Raw genomic sequence first — 26,615 nt, forward strand, 5'->3', positions numbered from 1 at the left:
ACAAATTAGGGTTATTAATGTTGTTTCACTTGGTATACATTTTTGAATAGTAAAATGTGTCACTTCAGACATTAGAAAAAAATATTCATAATGGAAGTTTTCAGTGTTTCATATTCTCTCCGGTTGAATTGTCTGCATCTGAATTCTGTGCTCTTTCTAGAGGGATTATAGAAAGTTGAAATGAGTGCTTACAGTTAAACTGGAATCACAAAGAATAGAATGTTAATACCTGAGGGTTAGACTCTAATTTAATGAAAAGACAAAACTTCATCAAGACAGGCAAAGCTAGTTCAAGAGACTTGTTACCCAGTGGGTGATCATAGTCAACAGTGCACTATAGTGTGTAGGTAGACTTTTAAGTGTTCTCATTAGAAAAAAAAATAAGTATATGAAGTAATAGTGTGATTTGGCCATCCCATAATGTGCACATACTTCAAAGCATCATATTGTACATTTTAAATAATGTATAAATATTATATGCTTACATTTAGTGTTTCACAGAATATGCTATTGTTAATCTTATGATAGTGTAATGTTAAATTTTCTATATAGAAATTCTCTTTTTATTCCTCTGTTTTGGCACTAGTGACTAAAGTCAGAACTCTCACACATACTAAGTACACCCTGTGTCACTGAACTACTTGCCCAGACCCGGTTTATCTGTCTCTAAGTTCTGTGGCATTAAGTTTCATTTTTGTTTTGAAATCATCATCACTTGGCATCTAAGCTATTTTAAAAAATCTCCTCAAAGTGAAAATCTACTCATTAAACACTCACATCTGCTCTTGCCTAAAGCATTGAAATCACAATGCTTTTTGTCTTCATTGATTGTTCTAGATAGGTAATCACTGTGTTTGTCAAATTATGAATGTCTTATTTTATGTGGAGGTTTAGCCATGTTTGAAATACATCAGGATTTTCTTCTCTTTGTACTACACAGTATTCCATGACACATGTCTACCATGCTTTGTGTCCTTTGATGCACCGAAAGATGTCTGAGTTGGTTCCACGTTTCAGTGATTGTAAGTTGTAGCAATCAAAGTATATAATGCTTCCTCTTGTTACTTCTATGTGTGTGCATGCATGTCTTCCTCCTTCCCTCTATCTCTCTGTGAGAGAGGATATAGAGATATAGATAGATGGAGAGATAGAGATAGATAGAAAGAAAGATAGATGAGAGGGAGAGTTAGAGAGAGAGAGAGAGAGAGAGAGAGAGAGAGAGAGAGAGAGAGAGAGAGAGAGAGAGAGAGAGAGAGAGAGAGAGAGAGAGAGCATGTGTGGCAGCCAGAGACAACTCTGTGGGGTCAGTTGTCTATACATGACCTATCTATACATGAGTTCAGGGTTTTGAAATCAAGTAGCCAGGCTTGACTGAAAGCACTTTTACTTGATGAGCCATCTCACTGGCCCAGTATCATTTCTTCTTACTAAATAATTTGTCCCTTAAAATATTATTGAATTGTCTTAGTTGACAAACATATTTTAGAAGACAGCTGGGAATGTGGGCACGGTTGTTTTACTGTTACCAGTTATTGTTCCATTTTGTCCTAAGGTAGTTTAGTTATAGTACTTATTATCTTGACTTGAAAGTCTTGCAAATGGTTGTGCCATCTGTGTAGACAACAGCTCAGATACAAGTGAGAAGAAGGAGTAGCTCAGAGGGCAGAAATAGATAGGAGTCATGGCCAGAAATACAGACTTATTCATTTCTTTTTTTTCCATTTTTATTAGGTATTTAGCTCATTTACATTTCCAATGCTATACCAAAAGTCCCCCATACCCCCCCCTCCCCTACCCACCCACTCCCACTTTTTGGCCCTGGCATTCCCCTGTATTGGGGCATATAAAGTTTGCAAGTCCAGTGGGCCTCTCTTTCAAGTGATGGCCTATTAGGCCATCTTTTGATACATATGTAGCTAGAGACAAGAGCTCCGGGGTACTGGTTAGTTCATATTGTTGTTCCACCTATAGGGTTGCAGATCCCTTCAGCTCCTTGGGTACTTTCTCCAGCTCCTCCATTGGGGGCCCTGTGATCCATCCACTAGCTGACTGTTAGCATCCACTTCTGTGTTTGCTAGGCCCCAGCATAGTCTCACAAGAGACAGCTATATCTGGGTCCTTTAAGCAAAATCTTAAGAGAAGAATAAGGTGAAGACTTAACTGTTTGAACAAGCCCAATTGATATGTTGTGAGACCAGGCCTCACTTCTACCAGATGTGTTCTACACAGAGCTTGTGAAGGCCATGGACCAAATGCAACTGATCTCTTGTTCAGTGCAATCAGAAACTCTAGTTTTACAAATAAGTACTTATAATTGATTTGATGCAACATTAGCTTTGAACTTCAGTTAAGTGAAATATTATTTTCCCAAAGGAATGCCATTCCTCTAATCAGTAGAATTGGATTACAGACACTGCTTTCAATTATCATAGTTGAATTTTGTTAAAAATTGCAGAGTTTTCTCTTCACTTAAGTTCCCACTTTTTCCCCTCAATTTTATTTACTTGTGTGTGTGTGTGTGTGTGTGTGTGTGTGTGTGTGTGTGTGCAAAATCTACATGTTTTCTGTGTGAGTGGATGAAGGATATATGTTGAGATTCACAACTTCAATGTGTGCTTTGGTGACTGTGGTGTAGGGAGAATGAGGGATGTCAAAGAAGGTGAGAGACAAAGCAGTTAAAGAAGCAAAAGCTAGACAATGATGCCATGACAAATAACATGCTTGGACTTGTGTCCCAGGCTTGAGTGGACAGGGGCATGGTCAGAACTATGAATTACATAGAAAAAAGTTGGCTAAAACTAAAAGGCAGCTATGTTTTGTTTGTTCAAAGTTTAAATGTCTGATCCATTATGAGAGAATATATAGATTTTTCATAGCTGTGTTCCCATGTGATAATCACATTTGGATGCATTAGAAAGGGCACAAATCACCTGGCTTTCAGTTGAAGCTCAGGGAAGGATCCTTTTGATGGATAAAAATTATTATTTATTGGACTTAGTTCAGATGACCAGAACTTTGTTGGCAGAATCCAAAGCATCCTAACTGAGGCCAAGTGAAAGACAAAAGATGTCTGCTATCTTCCCTCCTTTAGTACAGTGGTTTGAGACTTCTCTCCCTCCTTTCTCTTTCTCTCCCTCCCTCCCTCCCTCCTTCCTTCACCCCCTTCTTTCATAAGTTTCTAGTATTTTAATATTTGGTCCCAAGTTGGTGGCTTATTTGAGGTGGCTGTTTGAAGACATACTTGTTGGAGGAAGATTGTCACTGGTTATGAGTTTTGAGGTTTCAAAAGAGTCATAGTTGGCTTTCCCTGGTTTTAGTTTGTTGATTGAGATGTGAGCTCTCAGCTGCTGCCATGATCTCTGTTGTGATTGGAAATGGGCTTCTGTCCCTCTAGAACCATAAACTCAGAATAAGCTCCTCTTTCTATAGCTTACCGTGGTCACCATGTTTTCCAGCAGCAGAGTATGACAATCCTTCTCTTTAGGGGCCCAGGGGAGCAGGACATTAATGTCTCCACAGGCTGTTTGGTCTGGTGCTTGTTAGCCTTGGTGTGCACACTGAATACAAATGTTTTGTCATCTGCCTTCACAGTTAATCCAGTGTCCACGAGAACCGTGATGATGGCACAGTGGCCAGGCTTTTCTTTCTTGGGCATTTTCTTAAGGGTTTGGACTGCTTCTAAAGTCACAGTGCTGTGGTCCACCAGACTTGCGGGTCTTCCCTATGTGTGCGTGGCTTTCAGTGTTATCTCCTTGACCTGGAAAACTCTGGCTTCTGTTTCAGCTTCAGGAGGGACAAGAGCTTCCTTCTTCATTGTTGTCCTTATCTCACGTGGGTTTGTGCTCACAAATGCAGGTGCTTAGTGGGGATATTGCATCTTATGGAGATGGAGTTACAGGCTGTTGCATGCTGCCTTCCATGGGAATTGAAAACTGATCTTAGGTCCCATGCAAGAACAAGTACTCCTAACTAAACCATGGAGCCATCCCTCTCGTCCCCAAGAAGGGTTCTGAAGATGGGTCATTCCTGGGTAAAGTGGCACGTCCACAGCTGAGCAGTTACATGACTTGCCATGGTCAAGTCCACAGCCATGGTGTCTGGGTGGTCCATGACTGTTATCTGTCAATCAGGACCCAATGGAGTAGAAAACAAACCAGTAACTTCAACCATTAGAGCTGCAGAGGTGGCTTAATAGATAAAGCGTGTCTCATGCAAAGGTGAAGATCCATATTCAAAGTCCTGTAACTGCATAAAATGTGGGCTGGCATGGTTAGCAACCTGTAAGCACAGCCCTTGAGAGGCAGAGACAAGTGGAGTCCCAAGCAGGTCAGCTAGGTTAAAGATCAAAAAGACAAGAGGAAGACACCCAGAGTCTATCCTTGGCCTCTATATGCGTGCACCATGCACTCATGCACCCACATGCATATGAACACACACACACACACACACACACACACACACACAGGATGTAAGAACAGAACGGACTTTATAGGCACAGTACAAAGAGAGGTAATAAATAGAATAAATAGCTCCAATAAGCAAATGGGCCAATAGGTTAAAGTATTGAATAGTTGGCTCTGTCAATGCAAAGAAGATGGCAAAGTGTCTCACAAAAGGCAACCGGAAGAAGGGTAAGAGAGGACTTTATTAGAGAAATGAAGTTTTTCTCCCCAAAAGTACTGTTCGAGGTCACTTGCTATCCCAGCTTAGTTATGTCCTGCTCAAGCGTGTCCTAGTCCAGGTAGTAGACCACATGGGAACCTCACAAGGAGGAGCAGTATGTGGGGCGCTCAAGCCTCCTATCAGAACTGTTCTCTTTGGAAAAGTGGCTGTGCTCCAAGCTCCCTGCAGGACTGAGTGCAGAGGAGGTGAAGCATGAAATAACAGTGTGTGTGTGTGTGTGTGTGCATGTGTGTACCTGTGTCTATGTGTGTGTGTGCATGTGTGTGTGTGTGTGCATGTGCATGTGTGTGTATGCATGTGTGTACCTGTGTCTATGTGTGTGTGCATGTGTGTGTGCATGCGTCTGTGTGTGCATGTGTGTACCTGTGTCTATGTGTGTGTGCATGTGTGTGTGTGCATATGCGTGTGTGTACCTGTGTCTATGTATGTGTGTGCATGTGTGTGTGTGCGTGTGTGTGTGCATGTGTGTGTGCATGTGTGCATGCATGTGTGTGTGTGTTCCTCTCCCACCTCTCTCCTGGTATGAGGTCTAGTTTGTACTTTAGAGACAAAGGGACTTAGAGCTCTAGGCATCAAACTAAAAACTATGAAAACTGCAGATGTGAACTTTTAACATTCATGGTTATGTTGTTAGTTTACATGTCTCCACATGAGAGTGCAGGCATGAGCACATGTCCAGGTGCACTAGCCTGTGTGCACACACTACAAGTGTCTGTCTCCACTGTGTGTGCCTTCTTTTATGGAGACACAGTCTCTCACTGAATCGGGAGCTCACCATTTCTATTTAACAGTCTGGCCAGGGAGCCCCAGGGACCTGCCTGTTTCTGTCCCAACCCACCATGTCCTGCTGTTCATAGAGGTGGGTGTGGGGACCAAATTTCAGGTCCTCATTTGCCTAGCCAAAACGTTACCCATGCCAGTGATGGGGAAGTGATAACTATGTCTATTTGTGGAGTCAAATGTAATATTGATGTGTATATGTGTACCAGATCATATGGAATGTTGACCTGAAACAGATGGGCATTTGTATTATGTACATAATTATCCCTGGTTAGTGGCAAGAACATTTGCAGACCTCTCTTAGCAACTTTGAAATATACAGCAATGCTATAAACAATAGTTACTGTGGTCTGTGATGGGTTATTAAACCTAAACTTTTCTCTTGTCTTATGTACTTGTATGCTTTGGCTCATAAGAATGCGCTGCTAGGTAGTTCTAATTATTTAAGTCATTTTAAAGGGCCATTTGAAAATACTACTATTCAAAGTCAGCAGCCTGTCAAATAATAAGGCAATACATATTTTCTGTTAACATAAAATTCATATTTTTATATACACTTACATTCCTAGTTATATGCAAAGAAAAGATATTAGTTACTAAATTACCAGTCCCTGGAGTACTTATTGATATCTGTATTTATTATATTAAAACACATTAATAAATCTTTTCTGGATTAAAAAAACCAGTGACATCAGTTGCTCTTGTTCATCTCAGAAACAAAATGGAGATTTGAAAAAAATAACTCTAATAACTCGCAGTGACTTCTGACAGCCAGTAGATTTCTATCTCGTTTCTCCTAGGCAAGCGGTTCTAAATACCTTTATTTTCTAATTAATTCCATAAAAATAAGTTTATTGTAATAGAATTATAGTATTAAAATCTTGGCTTTCACAAGTTGCAAATATGTCTGTAACTACCCGGCTCCTTCCTCCCCCACTGTATTTATTATATTTTCTGATATAGCCAGCACATAATTAAGAGTCATGGGTGCTGGAGTCAGACATGCCTGGATCTGAATCCTGGCTCTTCAATTTGCTGTGCCTTTGTTCCCGAGCAACTTCCTTGAGCTCTGCAAGCATCATTTGCACAACTGGCCGAGTGACACAATGTATCCTGACTGTCAGAGCAGTGTGACAGCAGAGTCCCGCCCTCATGCCCAGCTGCTCTTTATTCTCCTCTCAGTCCTCTTTTAAGAAGCAGTAGATACAGGTAAATGTGGTTTTTAAAATAAGAAACTAAAAACCTGGTGTGGTATATTGGTTGACACTACTTTCTTTTATTTTCAATAAAAATTTAATACGCCACGAATCACTGGAAAAACAAATGTAATGGCATTTCTTTTCCTCTGGTAAACATTGGGTTTTCCTTTGAACTATAGTTTAGTGTCTTAAAAGCTTTATTTATTTATTTATTTATTTTTTTGCGACGCTATGAATCAAACCCATGGCCTCACACATGCTAGGGAAACAGTCTAGCACTGAACAACATCCAAAACCATTAGAACACACTTTTAAAAGATGAGATGAAGTTAGTAAGGAAGAAATGATATTAGAGCAATTGTGAGGAAATGGGGGATAACGAAGTAGGTAGCTGGCTAAACACATGGAAAGAAAGGAAAAAAAGAGGTAACTCAAGAACATTTTATGTGTGCATAGAAAGGTGAACAGATACAGTAGAACATTCAATATAGACATAGCTAAGGTGAACCAGGCGAAAGAGGACAATGTTACATCTAAACTTGCCCCATTGAGTAGTATTATTAATATTTTGCCATAAAACATCATTATTATTGATATATGTTTAAGGTCTTATTTATCTTTTGGTATCATGTTTTCTCACTTGCTATATTATCTATTTTCTCTTAAATGGAATTAAATGTATTACTGAATAATGCATAACATTATCTTAGGTGATGAGCTGATTTCTTTTTTTAAATTATTTTCTTCATTTACATTTCCAATGCTATCCCAAAAGTCCCACCCTCTCCCCCCACCCCTGTACTGGGGCATATAAAGTTTGCAACACCAATGGGCCTCTCTTTCCACTGATGGCCGACTAGGCCATCTTCTGCTACATATGCAGCAAGAGACACGAACTCCGGGGGGTACTGGTTAGTTCATATTCTTGTTCCTCCTATAGGGTTGCAGATCCCTTTAGCTCCTTGTGTACTTTCTCTAGCTCCTCCAATGGGGGCCCTGTGTTCCATCCAATAGCTGACTGTGAACATCCACTTCTGTGTTTGTAGGCCCAAGAATAGCCTCACAAGAGACAGCTATATCAGGGTCCTTTCAGCAAAATCTTGCTGGCGTATGCAATGATGTCAGCGTTTGGAGGCTGATTATGGGATGGATCCCCGAATATGGCAGTCTCTAGATGGTCCATCCTTTTGTCTCAGCTCCAAACTTTGTCTCTGTAACTCCCCATGGGTGTTTTGTTCCCAATTCTAAGAAGGGGCAAAGTGTCCACACTTTGGTCTTCATTCTTCTTGAGTTTCATGTGTTTTACAAATTGTATCTTATATCTTGGGTATCCTAAGTTTTTGGGCTAATATCCACTTATCAGTGAGTACATATCATGTGAGTTCTTNTGTGACTGGGNTACCTCACTCAGGATGATGCCCTCCAGGTCTATCCATTTGCCTAGGAATTTCATAAATTCATTCTTTTTAATAGCTGAGTAGTACTCCATTGTGTAAATGTACCACATTTTCTGTATCCATTCCTCTGTTGAGGGGCATCTGGGTTCTTTCCAGCTTCTGGCTATTATAAATAAGGCTGCTATGAACATAGTGGAACATGTGTCCTTCTTACCGGTTGGAACATCATCTGGATATATACCCAGGAGAGGTATTGCAGGATCCTTTGGTAGTACTATGTCCAGTTTTCTGAGGAACTGCCAGACTGATTTTCAGAGTGTCTGTACAAGCTTGCAATCCCACTAACAATGGAGGAGTGTTCCTCTTTCCCCACATTCTTGCCAGCATCTGCTGTCACCTGAAGTTTTGATCTTAGCCATTCTGACTGGTGTGAGGTGGAATCTCAGGGTTGTTTTGATTTGCATTTCCCTGATGATTAAGGATGCTGAACATCTTTTCAGGTGCTTCTTAGCCATTCGGTATTCCTCGGGTGAGAATTCTTTGTTTAGCTCTGAGCCCCATTTTTTAATGGGGTTATTTGATTTTCTGGAGTCCACCTTCTTGAGTTCTTTATATATATATTGGATATTAGTCCCCTATCTGATTTAGAATAGGTAAAGATCCTTTGCCAATCTGTTGGTGGTCCTTTTGTCTTATTGACAGTGTCTTTTGCCTTACAGAAGCTTTGCAATTTTATGAGGACCCCATTTGTCAATTCTCGATCTTACAGCACCAGCCATTGCTGTTCTATTCAGGAATTTTCCCCCTGTGCCCATATTTTTGAGGCTTTTCTCCACTTTCTCCTCTATAAGTTTCACTGTCTCTGGTTTTATGTGGAGTTCCTTGATCCACTTAGATTTGACCTTCATACAAGGAGATAGGAATGGATCAATTCACATTCTTCTACATGATAACCGCCAGTTGTGCCAGCACCATTTGTTGAAAATGCTGTCTTGTTTCCACTGGATGGTTTTAGCTCCCTTGTCAAAGTGACCATAGGTGTGTGGGTTCACTTCTGGGTCTTCAATTCTATTCCATGATGAGCTTATTCCTTAACTCTGACATATTACCAGGCTTTTTACTTTTGAAACAATATTTTTCATCCATGCAGTTATCTGGAGTTAATTCATGCAGAAAAATTCCCAGAAATGGGGTTTGTGGATATAGGGTTCTAGTTCTCTAGGGCTTCATATCCCCTGATCCTTTCCCCTCAGCCAAGCTCTCATATTTAAGTTTCACTTGAGGTCACACTAGTCCTTAAATTTTCTAATCCTCGTCAGTATTTTAGAAAGCTGCATGAGAGAACTTATAATGTTGTTTCCATAGCTCTAGTTGTTTCATTAGTAGTGATACTAAACTTGTTTTGTATTTTTTCCACATTTAAATTGTGTGTGTGTTTGAGTATACACATGCACATATACATGTGTGCATGGTTTCTGGAGTAGAGTGAGTGTACTCCTGAATGTAAGTGCGGTGGTCAGAGAGGACAAGGTTGGGAGTTTTGCTTCTTCACTCTCCTCAGTGCTCCTCCCAGACAGAGTCTCTGTCTCATTGAACAGCTTCTTAGAAGATCCAACCTATACGTAACTTTGTCTAGGGATAGGAGTTTCCAGTGTTTAGCTTAGTCATTCATCCGGTGTCATCTTGACTGATGGATGGTAACAGTAACTTGCCTGTAGACATTATATCTACCTATCTCTGACTCCCCCAGTCCTATACACACTCAAGAGCAGTTATTGTTAATAGAAAGGACACATAGCATTCCTAATCATGATAGAATGTGCAGATGAAAAGGTAGAACCTGGCTACAGAGTCAGGGCCAAGTCCGTGCTAAATCCCTCACAGAATTTGGTAAGGCTAGAACTCGCGGTTGCTTACAAAAATGGAGGAGGGGTTTTAGAAAGAAATTGAAATTTTTCAATTGTCAAGTCAGCTAAGAGTGAAGTACCATAGAGAATTGTCTTTTGTATACTTTTATATAAACTGTAACTTTAAATGTTGCTGATTTGAAATTAGTGTTTGTCAGCTGGTTATCAAATATTGTGATGTTTGATATATGAATTCCCTCTTGAGACAAGCTATTCTCTAGAAGCCACATTGTATAAAAGTAGGTTTTTATTAAAAATCCAGAAGGATAGAGAGGGAGGCCTGGCTCCCAGGATCACCCAGGTTCTCTGAATGAGTTTGTGGCACAACCAGTTTTGAATTCGATTTCTCTCCTTTCCTAGGATGAGAAGTGATACTTAAGTTTTTCTCCACAAGAAGACGTTTTGGGACTATGCTGTAAAAGGTGGGGTTAGGTCAAGACCTAGAGTCCTCAAACTGGAATGAGCTAAGCTTAGAGGGCTTCAGAGTGTGGTATTGAGACACTGTGGGGCTAAGAACCAGAGCTAAGAATGGAGTCCTCCAATGGTTTGTTTGTTTGTTTGTCTCATCATAGTACCAGGCACTTGGCATGTAACTCTCCCTATTACATCTATCTGAACTGAGAAATAGGTTCACATGGGTGTTTTAGCCTCCGTGGAGCATCTTGTAATCATGTCCAACGCTGACTGAGCTGTCTGACTCTCTGATGGCCTCACCGTGGCTTACACTCAGTCACATCAAGATTTCTTCCACCCACAGCTATGTCTAGCCAAGTTATCAACATCACTTAGGAATACATTCATCATACAAATATTAAATGCGTTCGTTATTAATTAAGAACGATGCCTCTTTCATTTTCTTCTCTTTTCCTAGGAAGCTACTATGTCATACTGATGGCTTTCCATATCAAAACATTCTGATCATAGCTGTTATTAGTCTTATATGTAAGTGTGTGTGTGTGTATACACACACACACACACATGAGAGAGAGAGAGAGTTTACACATATATATTATATATATACATATATATACATATATATACATATATATATATATGCATGATTACCTATCTTATCTATCTTATACCACATATTTTTGATTATTGGGGTTTTCTTCATTGTCCTATTAGCCACCCTGTGCTCTGATCCTAACCTGTCTATCTGGGAAAGGTCTGTCACATTCTGTGGCATGGTAAAGACAGATGGTATCTGATGTGATTTTCTAAGTTATGTATGTGGGTGAGACTGATGAGATGGGTTACTTTCCTGTATTCCCTCCTTGCTTATGGCTACAATTTTACCAAGTTAAAAGCAAGGAGTGAGCTCTAGATATGGCTCAGTGGATTATGGCACTTCCTGCCAAGCCTGACAGCTTGAGTTCAATCCCCAGGACTCAAGCGGCAGAATAGGAGAGGCACTTGGTCTTGCAAAGATCATATGTCTCAGTACAGGGGAATGCCAGGGCCAGGAAGCAGGAGTGGGTGGGTTGGGGAGCAGGGGGAGGAGGGCATAGGGGACTTTCAGGATAGTATTTGAAATGTGAATGAGGAAAATATCTAATAAAAATATTCAACAAAAAAGAGAAAAGAACCAACTCCTGCAAATTGTCTTCTGACCTCCATGTGCAAGTCATGTCACTCCCCCACTAACACCACACACAAAATAAACGAAGACAAATCTTTTGAAAAGAAATTTGGCCTGTCAAAAGGGTTTGCCCAAAGATATCAGACATTTATAATATAAGGGTCATTTATTAAATAGATATGCTTGTATTTGTCATTTACTCAAGTTAATTATAAACCTGGAAGCCTGTCCCTGTGTCTTCATAGTATCTTACCTGTTTTGAATAAATGCTATCTATTCAAACAATATTTATATATTTTGAATTTAGTGCATTTTGAACTATAAAGGACTTTTAATCTTAAGTCACAAATCATTGGGATTTCTTTATCGAAAGTGTCAACACACTTCTTAAAGGAGTTTTATTACTCTCTCCAAAATGTGATACCTACTAAATACACTTTATCTTTCACATATAGATACACACACACACACACATGAGAGAGAGAGAGAGAGAGAGAGAGAGAGAGAGAGAGAGAGAGTTTAAAAGCTCTATTTGATTGCCTCAAAAACCAACCTTTCTATTTACAGCAAGAACAGATAGAATTCCTTTGACATGCTGACCTTTTCATCAGTTTGATTTTGTACATTTGAACTCTTCAAGCTGTTGCCTGAATGTCATATTTATCTCTGTTGATAAGTAGGAATTCTAAAGTATTATGCCAATCCAACTTAAGATGGATGTAGTGGATTCATTTGTATCTTATTTCTTTTGGCAAATATTTTTATGTGGCCACTTTATCCATCTTATTGACTATTTTCAGAAGCAAATGATTTAGGCTAACAAAACTGGGAGTTTGACTTGAACATCAAGTTAAGGAATAGTGTCTTCCTGCAGCTACCTCCTGTTCCCATACATAAATGGCAGCCAGCAATGGCTAGAAACAAAGGCTCCCCCAGCCCCTGAATACAGTGACATTCATTCTGGGAGAAGCAGGGCCAGCTTTTTGAAAGCTGACTTCTTCAGCTCGACAATAACACACAATGAGTTATTGACTTGTTTATATACGGAGTCTTTTCAGTAACTAACTCTGACTCCCACAGTCTGGACAAATGATTGATTTTGTGGTTAGAAAAGAAGAGGGCTCCTGTGCTAAACTCTGTAGTGCAAACCATTTCTTCCCCATTTGTTCTATAACTGAATGGGACCTTATTAAAATGCACTTTTCAAAAAAATACCTGCAGCTGTCCTTTATAGCCATGTTTTGTATATATAAATAAGTAATTTGTCCCAGTCTTTTGTATATTAACAGACCATTTGGGAAGCTTGTCAATATATATGAAGGGTGATTATCTTATTGTTTATGGTAAACTGTATTGCTTATATTGATCCACATGTAAACTATAAATCAAATAATATAGCAGTAGATCAATATTTACCGATGAAAATTTAGATGAATTCAGTACTCTTACAGGGGTATGCTGATTCATTAAGAATGGTCTACACAACACATATTGTATACCCCAACATTGTTCATTGGTTACTCTTGTGAAATACAAAAACCATGTGGAAAGCCATAGTTCAGAGCCATGAGAGTTTGGTTGGACTAACAGGCTTTCTCCCTTTGGCTATAACTTATCTGGAATGTCAGCATGAATTAGGTAGACAGAACATATCAGGGTGTTCGAATTACTATGCTTTTTCTAACAACATTTATAATTTAACTCTAGAAAGACTCTCTTCTGTAAAATACATTTGTCTATCATGTTACAATTTTTACAGGAAGGATTTTCATGATTTTAAAAAACATACATCAGAATAGTTAAGAAGCATACAACAGAAAGGCAGTCATCTATTAATGTTGTGTATGAGACAAGATCACCTCTGTTGAGTCTACACTTGTTGAGGAGGTCATGAGCCTGCTTTCCCTTTCAGGGTGTCTACAGGAGAGATTCATGAGCTTGCAGAAATTTTAAACATCTCTCAAACGGTGCTTTCAATTATAGATCCCATGTTTCATATCAAATTCTGTCTCACTAAACTATAACTTTTAGGCATTTAGGAACAGAAGGATAACTGAAGCCTTAGTGTTAACATTTTAAATAAAATATACCCCAAAAAGCCAATGATAGTAGAAAGCATTTTGCTGGGTTCTATGGCCTTAAGTGTATTTCTGTGGAATGCTTTTCTTCTTTTTATTCTATTCTCTTACATTGCTGGGGATTACATCAAGGGACAAATGCAAGCTAAACAAGCACTATTCTACCAAGATAAGTCCTTGCGCAGAGACAGTATCCAAATTAACAAAATCAGAAATGAAAAGAGAGATATAACAACAGAAACCAAGGAAATCCAAAAAATCATCAAATCCTACTACAAAAGCATATACTTACGAAAGCTGGAAAATCCAGATGAAATGGACAATTTTCTAGACAAATACTAGGTAATACCATCTAAACAGTCTTACAACTCCTAAAGAAATAGAAGCAGCTCTTAAAAGTCTTCCAACCAAAAAAAAAGCTCAGGACCAGATGGTTTAGTGCAGAATTCTATCAAACCTTCAAAGAAGACCTAATACCAATTCTCTTCACACTATTCCACAAACCAGAATCAGAAGGAACACTATACAATTCTTTCTATGGTGCCACAATTATGCTCATACCTAAACCACACAAAGACCCAACAAAGAAAGAGAACTTCAGACCAATTTCCCTTATGAGTATCGATGCAAAAATACTCAATAAAATTCTTACAAACCGAATCCAAGAACATATCAAAACAATCATCCATCATGATCAAGTAGGCTTCATCCCAGAGATGCAGGGATGGTTTAATACACTGAAATTCATCAAAGTAATCCACTGTATAAACAAACTCAAATTAAAAAAAACCTCATGATCATTTCATTAGATGCTGAGAAAGCATTTGACAGAATTCAACACCCCTTCATGAAAAAGACTTTGAATGGTCAGGAATTCAAGGCCCATACCTAAGCATAGTAAAAGCAATCAACATCAAAGTAAATGGAGAGAAACCTGAAGCAATCCCACTAAAATTAGGAACTAGACAAGGCTGCCCACTTTCTCCCTGCCTATTCAAGTACTTGAAGTCCTAGCTAGAGCAATTAGACAACTAAATGAGGTTAAAGGGATACAAATTGGGAAGGAAGAAGTCAAAATATCACTATTTACAAATGATATGATAATATACTTAAGTGACCTCAAAAATTCTACCAGAGAAATTATAAACCTGATAAACAACTTCAGCAAAGTGGCTGGATATAACATTAACAACAACAACAACAACAACAACAACAACAAAACAGTAGCCTTCCTCTACTCAAAGGATAAACAGGCTGAGAAAGAAATTAGGAAAATGACACCCTTCACTATAGTCACAAATAATATAAATACCTTGGTGTGACTCTAACCAAGCAAGTTAAAGATCTGTATGACAAGAAATTCAAGTCTCTGAAGAAAGACATCAAAGATCTTAGAATATGGAAAGATCTCCCATGATCATGGATAGGCAGGATTAATATAGTAAAACTGACCATCTTGCCAAAAGAAATCTATAGATTCAATGTAATCACCATCAAAATTACCAGGATAGCAAAAACTATTCTCAACAATAAAAGAACTTCTGGGGGAATCAGCATCCCTGACCTTAAGCTGTACAACAGAGCGATTGTGATAAAAACAAAACAAAACAAAACAAAACAAAACAAAACAAAACAAAACAAAACAAAACAAAACACTGCATGGTATTGGTACAGAGAAAGGCAGGTAGATCAATGAACCAGAATTGAAGACCCAGAAACGAACCCACACACCTATGGTCATTTGATCTTTGACAAAAGAGCTAAAACCAACCAGTGGACAAAAGACAGCACGTTCAACAAATGGTGCTGGTTCAACTGGAGGTCAGCATGTAGAAGAATGCAAATTGATTCATTTTTATCTCCATGTACAAGGCTCAAGTCCAAGTAGATCAAGGACCTCCACATAAAACCCTATACATTGAAACTAATAGAAAAGAAAGTGAGGAAGAGCCTAAAACACACGAGCATATGGAAAATTTTCCTGAACAGAACACCAATGGCTTATGCTCTAAGATCAAGAATTGACAAATGAAACCTCATAAAATTGCAAAGCTTCTGTAAGGCAAAGGATACTGTCAACAGGACAAAATGGCAACCAACAGAAAAGATCTTTACAAGTCCTTCATGTTATAGAGGGGTAATATCCAATATATACAAAGAACTCAAGAAGTTAGACTCCCAAGAACCAAATAATCCTATTTAAAAATGGAGAACAAAGCTAAACAGAGATTTCAACTGGGGAAACTTGAATGGCTGAGAAGCACTTAAAGTTCAACACTCTTAGTCATCAGGGAAATGCAAATCAAAATGACCCTGAGATTCCAATACCAATCAGAATGGCTAAGATAAAAAACACAGGTGACAGCAGATGTTGTCGAGGATGTGGATAAAAAGGAACACTCCTCCATTGCTGGTTGGACTGTAAGCTGGTTCAACCACTATGGAAATCAGTCTGGTGGTTCCTCAGAAAATTGGACATAGTACTACTTGAGGACCCAGCTGTATAAGTCCTGGTCATATACCCAAAAGATGCTCCAACATATAACAAGGACACATGCTCCATTGTGTTTATAGCAGCCTTATTTATAATAACCAGAAGCTGGAAAGAACTCAGATATCCTTGAACAGAAGAACAAATATAGAAATGTGGTACATTTACACAATGGAGTACTACTCAGTTATTAAAAACAATGAATTCATGAAATTCTTAGGCAAATGGATGGAACTAGAAAATATCATCCTGAATGAGGTAACCCAGTCACAAAAGAAAACACATGGTGTGCACTCACTGATAAGTGGATATTAGCCCAAAAGCTCAGAATACCCAATATACAATTCACAGACCAAATAAACTTCAAGAAGAAGGAAGACCAAAGTGTGGATGCTTCAGTCCTTCTTAGAAGGGGGAACAAAATACTCAGAGGAGGAAATTCGGAGACAAAGTGTGGAGCAGAGACTGAAGGAAAGGGCATCCAGAGACTGTCCCACCTGAGTATCCATCCCATATACAGTCACCAAACTCAGACACTATTGTGGATGCTAAGAAGTGCTTGCTGACAGGAGCCTGATATAGGTGCCTCCTGAGAGGCTCTGCCAGTGCCTGACAAATACAGAGGAGGATGCTCTCAGCCAAGCATTGGACTGAGCATTTGGTCAACAATGGAGGAGTTACAGAAAGGACTGATGGAGCTGAAGGTGGTTGCTACCCAATAGGAAGAACAATAATAACAACCAGCCAGGGACCCCTAGAAAACTACCACTAACCAAAGAGTACACATGGAGGGAGCCATGGCTCCAGTTGCATGTGTCAGAGTGTGACCTTGTCAGACATCAATGTGAGGAGAGGCCCTTGGTCCTGTGAAGGCTCTATGCCCCAGTGTAGGGCAATGCTAAGGTGTGGAGGTGGGAGTGGGTGGGTGGGTGAGCACCCTCATAGAAGCAGGGGAAGGGGTGTGATAGGGAGTTCCAGAGGAGAAACAGGGAAGGGGATAACAGTTGTAATGTAGATAAATAAAATATCCAATAAAAAAAAGACATGAATATTTTGGAGAAAAAAAAAAAACGAAAGAAAAACATTAACCCTGTAATGGTTTCCATTAATTTATCCTGTCTTCTTTGTCCATGTATCTAAGCAGATTTTTTCTTTAAAGCATTTCTATTCACCTTTCTTCCTCTTCTACATCTGTTCTTGGCCAGTCTCATGATGCTTCCTTCCTAGTTTCCACTAGTACAGAGTGAGTCCAGCTTTGCCTGTGTACGGATGTTATGTGTTATCTCAGATTTTTGCAACAAACCTTGGAGAAATGCTGCCTTGCCCCTTCATATTGAATATGTGAGAAATTGTTCTCATATTTAAAGGGAGCAATATAAGTTTAGAACAAAATGACAGCTTCCCTCTAATTCTATTTGGCTGACACATAAATTTTAGAATTGTTTGTTCCTGTCTTCTTTAATAGAAAAAAAAAAAGGTACAGATATTTCAACTTAATTAACAAATTATTTTACATATCTGAGATGAGGCAGCACATTGGTGGCATCTATATTTTTTTAAAAATTGTTGCTGATTGTTTGTCTTAATGAAGAAATTGGATATCTGATCAAAAGTGACTGGAGAGAAGGAACCCACTGTAATTGTCACCTCTTAGGTTTTGAGGGAAAGATTCTGTTAGCATGTCATATTATTAATATCTCAGGTGAAATTTTATCTCCTCACTTGACCCTTTAAGTGATTTTCTCTCAATGGTTAAGCTGAAACACACCTCTGTTGGAATGGCCACTCTGTTTCCAGTAAATACGCCAAATGCTCATTCTTACGTTTTATCTAACACATTCTGACATCACAATATTATTTTTTAAGTGATTATTTAAAGTCAGATATTGAAATTGGGGTGGTTTCCCCCACGACTATAGTGCTGTCAGAAGGAAAGAGTTCTCACCTTTTGAAAAGTTACTTTCATGCTGTTCCAAATGTCACAGCCCTGGGAAACCACATTAGAGGCACACTTCTCTGCACGGCATCAAGGGACTTCATGCATGGTTTTGTTTTGTTCTACTTCCCTTGAAACAGGCTGCTCTGAAGATTCTCCCTCCCTCCCTCCCTCCCTCCCTCCCTCCCTCTCTCCCTCTCTCTCCCTCCCTCCTTCCCTTTCTTTCTTTTTCACCTTGAAATCAATATTTTAAAGAATAGATAAACGTGATGGACATGAGGATACATGCATCTAATCCCATAATTTGGGAGATAGAGGGAGAAGGATTACAAGTTTAAGAGCCACCTGGAGCACAAGCCACAACTCTGTCTCCTCAAACCAAAGGCTGATGGTATAACTGAGTGGGCGAGTTCTGTCCTGCATGTGAAAGGCTTTTGGTTCTTTTCCCAGCTCTGAAACAAAAACAAAAACAAAAACATAGGAGAAAAGGATAAGGCTGAGGAATGCTCTCCAGTTTCTGTCTTCCATTCTCCTCATTTCTTGAGATGGGAAAGCTGCTGATAGAGGATCAGTGAGACTTAAGATCAGACTTACTCTGTACAAAGACACGATATTTACATTTTTATAGAGTTATACTTCTGTAGTATATTATTACAGGGACAAATATTCATTAGAGAGAATAATTCTAAAAATAGTCTACTGTGGTAATTAAAAATCATCTGTTTAATCAGTGATTCTCAGTCTAGGCCATGGTTAGGCTTGGTGAACCACTATTTCCTTGCAAAATTCGGCCTACTACCTTGATAAGACTTAAAAAGTCTTATCAAAACATAGCTCATTTGTTTATATATTGTCTATTTTATACTATAAGGGACTGATAAAGAGAACTCTCTTTCCTTTCCACGAAACCTAAACTGTTGACAAGTTCTTTATAGAAACACTTATCAGCTTTTTATTTAGGCAAGCATTGGCTATCCAGAAGACCTCTGGACCACTCCTGTTTGCCCACTCAGATGTCCGTGGGGTTCAGTTGTGTCTCATGTCAGTGGACAAAGTATTCACAGCTTGAACATTCTTAAGTATATCTCAATGGCTAAAACATGAAGAAGATATGTTTTATCTTTATTTTACACTTATCTTTAACATAGGAAGTATAGATCTTTAGGCAGAGGGAATTAGCTATTCATGTTGCCAAATATGATTTCTTAGGCACACACTTGAGAAAATGTATTCCTAATAGCATCATGAACACACACATGCAAACCTATAAAAGCCATTCTTCATTATCAGTCTAGATCTGTCATATAAGAGTTGTTCAAATTTACGACCGGGGGTGGGGTTAGAAAGAAAGAAAGCATCCAGTTATGGTAGCACATACCATTAATTCCAATACTCAGGAGGCAGAGGCAGGGGGATCTCCATGAGTTCCTGCCCAGCCTGGGCTACAAAGTGAGGCCCTGTCTCAAAGGACGAAGTTGTTAAATATTCCAGTTGAGAAAGCTCTTTCTCAGACTCCAGCTCTGTTTGTTTCTAATGGTGTTACTCTGGTGAAGGAGTGTAACTGTGTGAGTTAATTTCTTACAATTATGAAAGTAGTATTTTATTTCCATAAGGATATGAAATCCATATCTTTATGAATCAGAGACTGGAAATAGTATGAAAAAAAAAGCTTGAGGAGACTGTGTAAATGCAGCCACTTGGAGGTCACTACTGCACTGTGTTGAGATACAATCTTCTGTATCCAGCATTACAAAATATTGGAAATCATTTTAGCCCAGTGGAGTGTATGAATAAATACTTTTGATGTACTCCTTGACTTCTTAGCCCAACATAGTGGTAGTCACCTTATTCTCTTTCTTACAATGAAAGTTTCTGATAGAAGAGCCCAACCTAATTTTCAAAGTCGTTAAATTGCAAATTCATTTTAAAGTATTATAAACCGTCTTAATCCATGTCCAATGTGTGCAACTTAGGAAATTCTCTCAGCATTAGATTTCCCAAGCTGTATATTTTAAAGAAAGTTAAAAGTTCAGTATGGTTAAGAGTTTTAACCTCTAAAAAACCCAAAATCTTCTTTCTACATCCTCTCCAGGAAGCTTGTTTTCACAAAAGTACTTCAAAATTAACAAAAATTATCTTTTGTCAATTTTGTTCGATGTTGCTGTTGTCAGAGATTCATGTCTACTGTTTATATTTATTTAGTTGAGCTTGATCGTGAATGAAAAAGAAGCAAAGTCCCAGAAAAGGCCATTCTTTCCGTGACACAAGAGGAATGCCACATGTTACAAGAAAATGTAAGGGACTTATTTTGCTAACATCATCAAAACCATAATGTACCATAACTTCAAAATTAACAGAAAATTTACCTTGGGTATTATAGTAGGTCAACTCTTGTTAATTCTGAAAAGCTGAGAACAAGAAAAAATAAAAAGCTTTCCAAAACTGGTAATTATTTTATTGATATGTGCACCCTGAAAAATCATGCCAGAAAGAACAAATCAGGCCACGACTTTCTGAGAAATCATGAATGTTTTTCCATTAAAATGTACAAGTTATTACTTGAAAATCAGTTTTTAAACATTGCAGTACCAGGAAGTGTAAGAGGGCCGTTAGATCTTTGGTAACTCGGAATCTTGTTTGTATCAACTAACATCTACGGATACAATTCTTGTTCTGGGTTTTAGCGATGCTAACCCAGTTATCTTCTATCATGAGAAAGCTGTAGTTTACAAATGTCAACCCTGAGAGAGCTAGTCATCGGATTCTGCCGGCAATATTGTAATGAAGACCTATTAAATCAGACCTCCCCTCCAAAGCCCATGCTGGGAAGTTGACAGCGGATTCCATAAATGAAATAATAACACAAAATTGGTGCCAGACAAAGGAGGAAAATGATTTTCATGTCGCTTCCTGGAATGCAAAAGCATTTAATCTTCCTGAGGAGTGGGCATGGATTTGCTAGTGTCTGTGTACCACTGTGAAAAATAAATCTATAGCTAACTCAAAGAAGAAATGTATACATTTAAAAAAAACTTGCTATATAAGTTTGACCAATTTAAATGATGGTCAACGTCATCTATCTAAAGTTTAAGGTTTTAGTATTTTATTTTTATCTTAATGACTGACACATTTTTTCTAACTTTATCTTTCATAATAGATGATCAATAAGATATACAAAATTTTCTGCATGAATTCAACACTTAGGTGAAAATGTGTTACTTTTGGGACATATATGCTCAGTATGAAAGATGATATTGTAAGCATAGATTAGAATAATCAGTAGGGACTATTTTGCAGAAATTATATGTGACCATTTCCCACAATGCAATGAGTAACAACTATATAGATTTCAGTTACAGTTTTGGCTTCTTCCTCTGAACAGTTATAAGGTAAATGATTAGGTTGCTAGTTGTAAATTTTAAAAAAATATATCCCTATACATATGTTTAGTCACAGTTAGAGAGATTTTCAATGTAAAACAACAACATTGCTTTTTGGTTTCATTGTTTTAGCTTTGATGTATATTTCTAATCCTTGGATGTGTGTGTGTGTGTGTGTGTGTGTGTGATTGATTGTAGGTGTGAGTGTGGGAAGGGTACACGTGTCCGTGACAGGTGTGTGGAGGGTAGAGGAATTACCTTGTATACGTGTCCTCATCTTCTACTTCATTTGAGACATAGTCTCTGGGGTCACTGCTGCATACATCAGCCAGCCTACAAGCTTCTGGGTGGGGGTGTGTGACATCCTTTCCTCCCTCTCTCACCTTTCGGAAGCAGTGCTGAAACACACTCTCAGAACTGGCTTCACTGTGGATCCAAACTCAGGTTGTCCTGCATGCATGGTCTTCCCTTTGTTATTTTAGGTAAAATTGTAATTGCATTGGAACTGAAAATTAGTGGTCAAGGAAAATGATCATCATTTTAAATATATAAAGTCTAATGGAAATTTAACACTTATCTTTTCTCGGAAGTATGATAATATTAATGTTTAATATTTATTTTATTAGTTTAACTGTTAATTACAAAAGTAGTGGGTTCATTGTGATATCTTCACACATACATACTAGCATTCTTATTAGCAGTTTTGTATTTATTTAACACTAATGCTTCCATGTTCTTTTATAAAATTTTAATTAGTTACATATTTAATTTACCAGGCACAAATCAAAAATATGGGTGGTTTTTTTGTTTCAAAAATCAAACACATGGATAATTACTAAATTATTGCTTGTAAAATTATTCAATTGGTTTAGATATGTAAATTGCAGTGTTCAGGTTAGCAAAAGTGAATTCAGGTTTTAGCTGCAATTCATAGTGAATGAACTGAAGTGAAGTCATAATGGAAAAGGGAAGCAAGAAAATTTAGAGGAGCTTATTTCCATGATTACTCAGCTCAGTTCCCCTTTCTTTATTCTGATATTGCTGTGGCTGGAATCCAGGATTTTGTGAATGCTAGGCAAGTTCTGTACCACCAAGCTGCAACCCCAGCCCCACAGTTTATGCATGTAAACATGAGATTCTATACCTGTCTCAAAACCCTGATAACATCATAAAATCTCAAGTTTAGTTCCTGTTTTACTGTCTGGGCTCTTCTTTTAAAATGACCTTTTATTCAGTAATTATGCATAGATCACAAAGCTATTTTGATACAATGATATGTTAAAGTTAATTTTTTGTTTTTTGTAAGCTTGCAATTCATTATTGTCAGTTTAAAAGTGTGTTATTGGAGGTTGTCTGAAAAGTAGATAGCAACTCTGGACTAAATAGGCATGAACAGCAAAACTGGGCAGAAGCAGCCAAACCATTGTGAAGTCAAAAGGAAGGTTTATTAGTGTGGGTTTGAGACATAGTTAGCCATTGAACCTGGGTATGGACATAACCTAGTATATCTGGCCATTGGTGCCTACTTGGCTAGAGTGTTCTGAGAATGGCGATTAGGTCCCTTAGTGAGCTATACTCCTATTAGAGCTCTGCAAAGAACAGCACTGCATCAGCCTCAGGATCTAGTTCCCATCAACATCATTGCCATCAACCTATCTGCAAACAGGTGAGTTGAGAAGACTTTTAAAATACCTCCATTTTCAGTGGTCTCTTCCCATATCAGTAGATGGGGATGCCAGGTTGGAAAGCCACCATATAGGGACCTCTAATTGAAAGCAAGGTAGATCTTCCCAAGTTACAGGAAAATGAAGATGTAGTAGTCACTGCAATGCTGAGAGAAGTGCCACACATGTCAGATTCCCCTGTGGGTTATACAGTAGCTCAGCTACCAAGTCAGAGATACTTAGCTTTCTTTCAGTTCCTGTAATTTTTCTGGTCTTCTTTATTGATTCAAGATTGTATTAATTCCCCCTTTTAACTTAGGAAAGCAATAGATTTGTAGACAAAACAATGAAGAGATTTAGGAAGGTTAAAATGTATTCACCAAAACCTCTGTGCTCCTTTTCTGGATTATTGTCTTTCATTTGTATGTGTGTGTGTGTGTGTGTGTGTGTGTGTGTGTGTGTGTGTGTGTGTGTATGTATGTATGTATGTATATATGTATGTATGTTGGTGGAGGGAAGGTGTTGCATGGTATACATGAGGAATTCAAATGATGAATTGCAGATTCCCACTATATACATCCCCAGGACCCAATGCTTGTTGGCTGCTGTCTTTCCTTTCTTGATCATCCCATTAGTGACCCTCCTTTGTTTCTCATACTATATTTCCAGACTGGCTTTGAATTTGCTAAGTAGTTCATAGAGGCCTTAAGCTCATATCAATCCTTCTGCCTCAGCCTCCCAAGTACTGAGATTACAGGTTTGAGCCACCACATCTGCCTAGAAATTTGAGTTAACAGACTGTCTTTGATTTGAGACCATCCTACATTTTTCTGAAGACCATATTTCAAGAATAGAGACAACTATTCTATGTGATGGTTTCGAATGATGGTTCTGTACAAAGTGCTCAGGAGCTCTTAGTAACATGGGTGGATTTAAAATCTCAGCAAAGTCAGCCCAATAGCTGTAGCCACTGCAGAATCAGGAGTTCTTCAGACTGGTTCCTAGTAGTAGGCAGACAATATTTAGCAATGTGTAGCACTGATGTAGACAATTTCAATATGTAAGATTTATTAAAAACTATAAAGAGGTTAATATTTTGTTCAGACTTTAAGCCATTTTGAGAACTTAATTGAATTCAAGAATTACATGCATGTATCATAGAGAAGTGTTCAAACATCTGACATACATATGTATAGCCATGCACACACTTGCCTTATTTCAGAAGTTTTGCTTGTTTCCTCACCAGAATATTTAATTTTTTGTTTGGTACCTTCTGTTCATTTGCTACACTCCCAAATTGTGTGCAAGTGTCCCTTCCGTACTTCATTGCCATAGAAGAGGGAACGAGTGGGTTTTCTCCTGCACAATGCGATGCTGTGCTTTTTCAGCATATGCATGCGTAAGCCTTCTTTTGTGAATGGGCCCGATAGGGTCAGATAATGTTTAAAGGGAAAGGTTTTATGTCTCTCAGGCTTCTATGTTTCCACATGGATGCTCTCTCACACACATAGATTGAATTATGAACAGACCCATTAATGCCGGGATCACAGAAGGTCAAGTTTTGTCTTCTTTTACCCCCATTCAGATTGCTTTTGTAGAGAGAAAAAAGGATTTGCAAAGGAAGAAAAAGATTTATGATAAAGATTTTTTTTAAGAACACTTTTCTCTTTTTAGCAACATCTTTGATTTGAAAAAAGATCATATTATGGAAAATAATTCAATAATATTGTACCATTTTCCCGAGTTTAATGTGAGTTAGTTCATGTGTGTAGTTGTATTTAAGGGCAACATGTTATCATAATAACTAAGAATAAAACATAGCACTTTGAAGATAAAGGTCATATAAATATGTAAAGTAACAAAGTTTGATGAGAACTAAATGGAATTATTATCAAAATGTCATTGGCAGGGTTCTTGACTAATTTTCTCCTTGCTTAGGATGCAATTTAATCTTTGCTCAGACATAAAAAATTTCAGTTTTGAGTTAAGAAAACAACTAATAATCCATGCCATTGTGGCTCACAAATAGCAACAAATAATCCAATGAAATAGTGACAAATAATCCAATGAAATAGTGACAAATAATCCAATGAAAGCTGTAAAAAAAAAAAAAAGGTAATAGAGAAACATTTTGAAAGGACAAAGACTTTATCCCCAATGAAAAATTTAAGAGTTTAACCAATAGCTCTTTAGAGAGTAAATGACATCAGCAATTGTATGGTTGGTTGATTTCTGATGTCACATAGAATCCCTTATCAGTTAAAGGGTATGAGTTGTGACAGTAAAACCGGTCATGCATAAAATGCCCCTAAATCAAAGTCTGGGAGTCTTCCTTCCTTCTTTCTCTTCTGGTTTTGTGCTGGTGGCTTGCTCTACCATGTGGTGAAGAACATCAAACTGAAGAGAACGGGTTTTGACAGAAAGATTCATTATATGATACAAACATTAAATGCCATGTAAACTTCTGTCTTCCCAAGTCATGTGATCTCAGGAATTACTTCAGACAGTTACTGTACTTTCCAGAGAGTCCTTGTTTAGGGCCTTTGCTTTTTGAACTTTGATTTCATCAATTAACTGGAAGAGCAGGCTACCTGGACTGGTGTTTGGCTCTATGTCAGCTGCTATCATCTATCACTGAGGGTAATTCTCCTGTAGTATAAAATATCACAAACAAGATGAGGCAAAAGTGCCAACGTGCAGTGGATAACAGAGTTTATTAAAGGTCACAGCTTATACAGCTAACTGTGCTGTGAGTAGTGCAAAGCATTAATATTAGAAGGAAGGCTTCTCAGAGGAGCCACCCATTGGACCTTATAGTTTAAGAACAATATTATCTTCATTTTTCTTCCTTTATTGTTTTTCCCTGTTTACTCCTGTTGTTTTCTTTCTTTTCATGTCTTCTTATTTTTTATATTATTTTTTTCTCTTCCCCTCTGTGGCAGCTCCTCTCACCACTCTCCCAAGACCCCTCCCATGGCTTATGTGCCTCTGGTTATTAAACTTCTATCCAAGTTCCTGTAGTTAGACATGGGGGCCTACTTGTAAATAGTTAATAGGAATTGGCACAGAACTCCCTTCCAATAAGAACTGTCCATTGCTGATGTATGTACACACACGTGCACTCACACACGCGCATACACACATAAACACACGCATTTGTGCACACATATGTAACAATAATAGTCAAAGAAAAAAGTGACAACTTGTTAACTTTCGAGTTAGAGGGGGCATGGGAGAAATTTAGAAGAGGTTAGTTGAGAAACAGTGAAAGAGAAAAGGGAGGGGAGAAAGTGATATACTGTTACTTCAATTAAAAACATGAAAAGAAGCAAGCAAATAAAAACAAATATTGATGAAGATGCAGAGAAAAGGGAAGACATATACATTCCTTTTTTTAAAAATATTTTTTATTACATCTTTTCCTCAATTACATTTCCAATGCTATCCCAAAAGTCCCCCCATACCCTCCCCCCCACTTCCCTAACCACACATTCCGAGTTTTTTTTTTTTTTTTTTTA

At 38.2% G+C, this 26,615-nt stretch overlaps 1 protein-coding gene across 1 annotated transcript in view; it reads left to right on the forward strand.

Moving 5' to 3' along the window:
• Dcdc1 (doublecortin domain containing 1) overlaps positions 1-26,615 on the forward strand; it is a 361,410-nt gene that overhangs the window by 101,329 nt on the left and 233,466 nt on the right. The window contains 1 exon segment of the mRNA XM_029468240.1: positions 20,281-20,347. Coding sequence (XP_029324100.1) covers positions 20,281-20,347 — 67 coding nt within the window.

The sequence above is a fragment of the Mus caroli genome, chromosome 2 (assembly GCF_900094665.2).
Source record: "Mus caroli chromosome 2, CAROLI_EIJ_v1.1, whole genome shotgun sequence".
In the NCBI taxonomy this organism is placed as follows: domain Eukaryota; kingdom Metazoa; phylum Chordata; class Mammalia; order Rodentia; family Muridae; genus Mus; species Mus caroli.